Source organism: Astatotilapia calliptera, chromosome 2 (genome assembly GCF_900246225.1).
Source record: "Astatotilapia calliptera chromosome 2, fAstCal1.2, whole genome shotgun sequence".
NCBI classification, from domain to species: domain Eukaryota; kingdom Metazoa; phylum Chordata; class Actinopteri; order Cichliformes; family Cichlidae; genus Astatotilapia; species Astatotilapia calliptera.
This window is the reverse complement of record NC_039303.1, coordinates 446,253-452,672: the sequence shown is the minus strand read 5'-3', so window position 1 is coordinate 452,672 and position 6,420 is coordinate 446,253. Positions and strand designations below refer to the sequence as shown.

At 40.3% G+C, this 6,420-nt stretch overlaps 1 protein-coding gene across 1 annotated transcript; it reads right to left on the bottom strand.

The window, feature by feature from the left end:
- Positions 1–700: 700 nt before the first annotated feature.
- LOC113009360 (uncharacterized) lies at positions 701–1,674 on the bottom strand. The gene is made up of 3 exons (XM_026147624.1): positions 1,632–1,674; positions 1,149–1,472; positions 701–1,074 (listed from the first exon to the last, which is right to left on the bottom strand). Exons 1-3 carry the CDS (start codon positions 1,672–1,674, stop codon positions 701–703), a joined length of 741 nt encoding a protein of 246 aa, XP_026003409.1.
- Positions 1,675–6,420: the final 4,746 nt, after the last annotated feature.

The window sequence follows — 6,420 nt, the reverse complement described above, 5'->3', positions numbered from 1 at the left end:
AACAAATTGCCAAGTCTCAAATATAAGGTCAATAACAGAATATGAGGTTCCTTTTAAAATTCAGGAAATGCTCAACATTGTCATGAAGTTCAACATTTAACTTGAGAGTAGACGCTGTCCTCAGCAAACTCTCTCTTCCGTCTTCCTTTTGTTTTTCTTTCAGAGAAATTAATTGAGGCGTAGTTTAGCTCTTCATCAGCTTCACCCTGCTTTATAATTAAAACCATGAGCAAAAACTGTAATAAATAACTGGTAAAACAATATTTTAACTAACAATATTTGTTATTACTTACAGCTTGGTGCAATTTGTCATTTTGTGCTCCTGATATAGCACTTTCTGTTCCTGTAAATATGACAGTAGGTCAAAAATGCACTTAATGTGGCATTCGTTCCTGAATTTGTCTGACATGTACATATAGAATATATGTTTATTTTCCATTTTCCAAGTGCAATGAGGTCAGTTTTGCCTTTAAGAAAGACTATAACTTCTATAACACTTACCTTTATATGGTTTCCATAATCTTTGGTAGAAGATGAGGAAAACATTTCCAATGACAGAAATGGACAAGAACACTAATAAGGTCATTTGGATAGATATTGATTGTGTTGTTTGTTCTGGAAAATAAAAACAAATAAATCTTCTTAAAAAGTCTTATGCCTCATTTTAGAATAACATGTTATTGTGTATTAATTCCAGTACTTAATTCATAATCGTACCAAGTTCCACTGAAGATCCATTTCCAAATATAATCTCTCCACATGTGGCCACAGCGCAGTAGTAAGTCCCAGCATCAAAAGCGCTGATATTTTTAGAGAAGTGATAAACACAGTTTTTCTGAGTCTCTGATCTTTTCTCACATTCGTTTTTTCTATTTCCATCAGAGTAGATGATGTTTGGGTGAGATTTTTGTGATCCTGCTCTGAACCAAAAGACATTATAATCTCCTGGACATGCCTCATTCTGAGACTCAGAGAGGACTGAACACTCAAGAGTCACTGTGTCTCCTGTACGGTCCGGTTTTGATTCTGTCGGCTGCTGGACAACAGAGTAGTTTGATGTCCTCTGAATGTTTCCTTTATAATACAAAACACAAACATTCTTCAAAGCATGCTCAGAAGATATTTGATAAATTAGGGTGCAAAATTACCTTTCACTAACAGGTATGTCCCACTCCATTCAGCATTAATCCACTCTGTGATTCCACAGTGATAGATTCCCTCATCCTCTTGGATTGTCTTCAGAATCATCAAGTTGCTAAAATTTTTATCATTATTTACATTAAATCTTGAATTTGAAAATTCAGGACCATATTCCGGTGGTGTATTTTTATACAGTGCCAATATCAATTTAAGAGTTTCTCCAATGTTCTGCTTGTACCAGTAGATTGCTTTACTGCTCAGCTCTTTCGGTAAAGCACATGTTAAGGTTGCCGCTTCACCAAGTTGAACTATGTTCACTGGCACCAGAGAGTCTGAGTTGAAACAAAACACAGAAAAACAAAATTTTGCTTGAAAATTTTTAAATTGTTATCATTTCAAAAACATTATTGTTATTATCTATAACTCTACACATATATATTTTACAATAACAACGTATATCAGATTTATGAACAGAGAAAAGTAGCCCTTACGTCCTTGATGAAGAAATAGCCATGTCATCCATAACCCCACCATCTTGATACTACTCCTTTTTAGGAACCTCATTGCTATTTCTGTGAGAGAAGGAAGTGAGATGAGTGACTGGGTAAGACCATCTATGCATATGATAGCTCTGATTGGTTAAAACATAATAGATTCAAAAGTACACTTCCTGTCACATTGATCTCAACCAGAGGTTTTTCTGTTTCATCTTCTGTTGCAGTTGTTCAGATTGTTCAGTTTTCATATTTATATTCGAGTTTGTGATTGTAATTCATCTTCTCAAGCAAAAAGCATGGATCCATGGATAATAATTATTGGTACATACAACAAGATATACCCCAGATATGTAACACTTTGTAACACTTTCGAGTAAATTTGCAATGTTTCTTTGGTGGGAAGGTCATGAAATTTCTTCCTTGGAAGAGTTGAAGAGCAGACTGAACTGATAGAATAATAAGTGCAAGATTTTATTTGTGATTTTTTTTTGATAATCACAATATGCAAGCTCTTTTTCTATTAGTTAGCTCCAGGTACACCCTTATTCAGAGATCATGGGTATTATGATTGTCGTTATGAAATCAATTTTTTTGTCAAAAGGTTTTCTTTTTCATCCCTGGCTCAAACTACCATCAGGTTCCTTACCTCCAATTTTTTTCTGGGAGAGTACTGTGGTGTATCTTTAAGACTGACTAAGACTCACCCCAGTCCATTTGTTTGTCTTCTCCACTTCCAAACAAGAGTTGCTCCACCTGAGACAGCAAGGAGGAAGTCTGTGCTACAGCCCATCAGCATCAATGGGGAGTGCGTGGAAAGGTTGTCCAGTTTCAAGTCCCTGGCTGTGCACATAGACATAGACCTCCAATGGAGCTCAAATACCTTGGCGGTTGTAAAGAACACCCAACAGCTTCTCCACTTACTGAGAATCCTCAGAAAAGTGGACCTGAAGTGGGGGCTGCTGATTGTCTTCTACTGTTGCTTCATTGAAAGTGTGCTGACATACTGCATCTGTCTATGGTTCTCCAGCTGCACCATGGCACACAAAAAGGCACTTCAGAGGGTCATTAATATGGCCCAAAATATCATCGGACATCCTCTTCCCTCCCTCAATGACCTGTACAGCACTCACAGGGCACGCAGCATCCTGCAGGATTGCACACACCCAGGACACCGGGTGTTAAGCTGCTGCCGTCTGGCACGAGATTCAGTTTGCTGAGGTGGCGGACAAACAGACTCAAGGATAGCTTTTACAGGGCAATAGCTCAAATCAATGCTAACAGACACCAAAGCGCTCCTCAAAGACAAGAGGAGGGCCTTCCGAGCAGGCAATAGAGAGGAGGTGAGAATGGGTCTATGGCGTTATTAAAGGGAAAGATCAGAGAGGCTAAAGAAAATTACAGGAGATAACTGGAGTGAAAACTCCAGCAGAAGCGCATGAGAGTGGTGTGGAGTGCCGTGACACCCCTCTCCCACTGATTACTTTTACTCACGACCAGATGCAAAGACAAATGAGAAGACTCCACTCAGGCAAGTCTGCTGGCCAGGCAGGATGAGTCCCCGTGTCCTCAAGGCCTGTGCAGCCCAGCCTTATGGATTCTTTAATAAACTGTTCATGTTGAGTCTGAGTCTGCAGAGGGTCCCATTGCGGAGGACGACATCATGCCTCGTTCCTGTACCAAAGATGCCACGTCCCAGTGGCTCCAGGGTTTCGAGCCTGTGGCACTGACTTTCCACGTCATGAAGACCCTGGAAAGAGTCATTCTTGACAAGCTTCCAACCTATTGTCAGGCCACATCAGCATCCCCTTTAGTTCTCTTACCAGCTTACCAGAGCTGAGGACGCCATTGTCTGCCTGCTCTATGCCCATCTGGACCAGCCAGCGAGCACAGTGAGGGTCATGTTTTCAATAACATCAGGCCGACCCTTCTGGGTGATAAGCCCACAGCAATGCAGGTGGATGCCTCTCTGGTGTCCTGGGTTGTTGATTACCTCACAGGAAGATCACAACATGTGTGTCTTCAACATTATGTGTCTGACAAGGTTAGCAGCAACACAGGCACACCACAAGGGACTGTCCTCTCCCCTTTCCTCTTCAACCTCTACACCACAGACTTCAGCCACTGCACAGAGACCTGCCATCCTCAGAAGTTTTCTGATGACTCTGTGGTGGTTTTATGCATCAGTGAGGGCGATGAGATGGAGTACCTGGCTGCGGTTCAAGCCTTTGTAAATGGTGTGAGCAAAATCATCTGCAACTCAACGTGACAAAGACCAAAGACTTGAAATTAGACTTTAAGAGGACCAAACCTGTGACGCCTGTTTCAATCCAGGGAGTCGATGTGGACACTGTGGTGGACTACAAATACCTCGGAGTACACATGACAATGCCCAATATTTTTTATGAGTCTGTTGTGGCGAGTTGTGGGTGGCAGATACCAACAGAGTCAATAAACTGATCTACAAGGCCAGTAATGTTGTGAGTATGGAGCTGGACTCCCCTAAGGTGGTGTAGGAGAGGCGGATGTAGTCCAAAAAAATGCTGGACAATACCTCCCACCCACTCCATTATGTGCTGGCAGGTCACAGGAACACGTTCAGTGAGAGGCTGAGATTAACCAAATGCACCACTAATCTCCCTGTACAACTCCTCCATCTAATGCACAGTTCACAGTGCAATAGTTACACATTTTTGCACATGCTCTGTAGTAAAATTAACAAAGTTTTACAGTTGTCAACCATATATATTTCACCTCTATAATATACTGGATATTTATGATTGAGCTATTCGTATATATTAGAGTTATTTCTTATATTTCTTAACTTTGTAATATATTGTGTTATTTAATTTAATCCAGTCTGTTACAGCTATTGTCTTGGAGCAACTGTAACCACATAATTTCCTTTTAGTATTCTGATTCTGATGATGATATACATTGTGAATAAACATGCTCCCTGTGGGGACACTGAAGAGAGATTAGGCTGGTAGTCAAGCTGCCTCTGGCTCTGTTTTCACTCCTCTTATATCAATTATGATATTGTTAAATTGTTATAGACATTTCCAGATGTCTGCATAAACAGAGGCAGGGAAATAGAGCAGGTAAGTTTTCCCTCACTAATCAGCTTTGCTAACATGTAGAGGAGTGCAGTGTAAATCGATCGTGGCTCAAGAGTTGGGAGTTTGTCTTGTAATCGGAAGGTTGCCGGTTCGAGCCCCGGCTCAGACAGTCTTGGTCGTTGTGTCCTTGGGCAAGACATTTCACCCGTTGCCTACTGGTGGTGGTCAGAGGGCCCGGTGGCGCCAGTGTTCGGCAGCCTCGCCTCTGTCAGTGCGCCCCAGGGTGGCTGTGGCTACAATGTAGCTGCCATCACCAGTGTGTGAATGGGTGGATGACTGGATATGTAAAGCGCTTTGGGGTCCTTAGGGACTAGTAAAGCGCTATATAAATACAGGCCATTTACCATTTAAATAAACTTTTAATAACTTTTCTAGAACATTTCTAGTATATTAACAATGAAAGCCTTAATAAAGACAGGGGCACATTTTGAAACTGGACAAAGACAACCAGAGTAAACACAAAATTTGTAATCATGATTTTATTTATTAAAGAAAAAAATCTGTCCAAACCTACCAGGCCCAAAGTAACTGCCCTCTAAACCTATAAAATGGTATGTTTAGGTCTAAACTAAAATCAAACATTTGCAATAACTGGAAATTACTTTTACGTTCTGTGTCGTGGTCCTCCAGTCCTCCTGTGCTGGCTTTGGGGGAATGAGCTGACTTGGGGACTTGGGTTTAGTGCATAATTTTTACATTTATGATTTTCTAGTTTCTCTGTTGCTATATTGTGTGCTTGCATTAATCACACAATCTGCTGCAGTGGCAGGTCCTCCTCTGGTTGCCACCCTGCAGTCCAGCACGCAATGTGTTGATTAACTCACATGTTGACAGTCATGTGATCAGCCTGTCTGTTATTTAAACATTTTTTTAAGTAACGCAATAATTACTTTTCCTAGTAATTAATTAATTTACAATTAGTGTTTTGAAGAAGTAACTAGTAACTATAACCGATTACTTTTTTAAAGTAACTTGCCCAATCATTATGTTAAATGTCCAAATAACCATGGAGAATTGGCACCTCCAAGTTTGAGGCCATGGTTCCTAGCTGGTCTGTTGTGGTGATCAGGAGTCTGAGCGCAAAGATGTCAACTTGTTCAAACTACATCCCTGCCATCACCAGTGATCATGAAAGAGTACGTGAAAGTACATGAAACTATATAAATAATGCATGTAGTCATCCATAATTGGTTTGTGGTGCTTTAAAACCTCAATCTTAGCATTTTGGCCTCTGCCATAGTCTTCTCGAGCTAAAAGCAATCATATTTGGAACACAGAGCACAAAATTACAAGCCAAAGCTTGCAAGTGACTTAGTAAGGATTTTATGAGTTCATAGCACACAATGCTTGTGTCAGTGTTGGGATTGTCATGCAAAAAAAAGTGAATGTATTACACGTGACTTACTTAGTCACTGAAGAAAGCAATTCATTACATCGAAATAGTCTCAATTTTTGCATAGCATCACAACCTTTGATCTGTACACAGATTTTCCTTTGATTTTTCGTTCTCCCTGCTGGATTAAATTCACAAATGACCTGAAACCAGATTATACGGCATTATACCTTTGATAACTAGATGTCATTAAATAAACATAAAAAGCATCAGGAGAATTAATTTTGATTTATTGCAGAAAGGATGACAAGTTCATACAGTTCAATCAGGGATG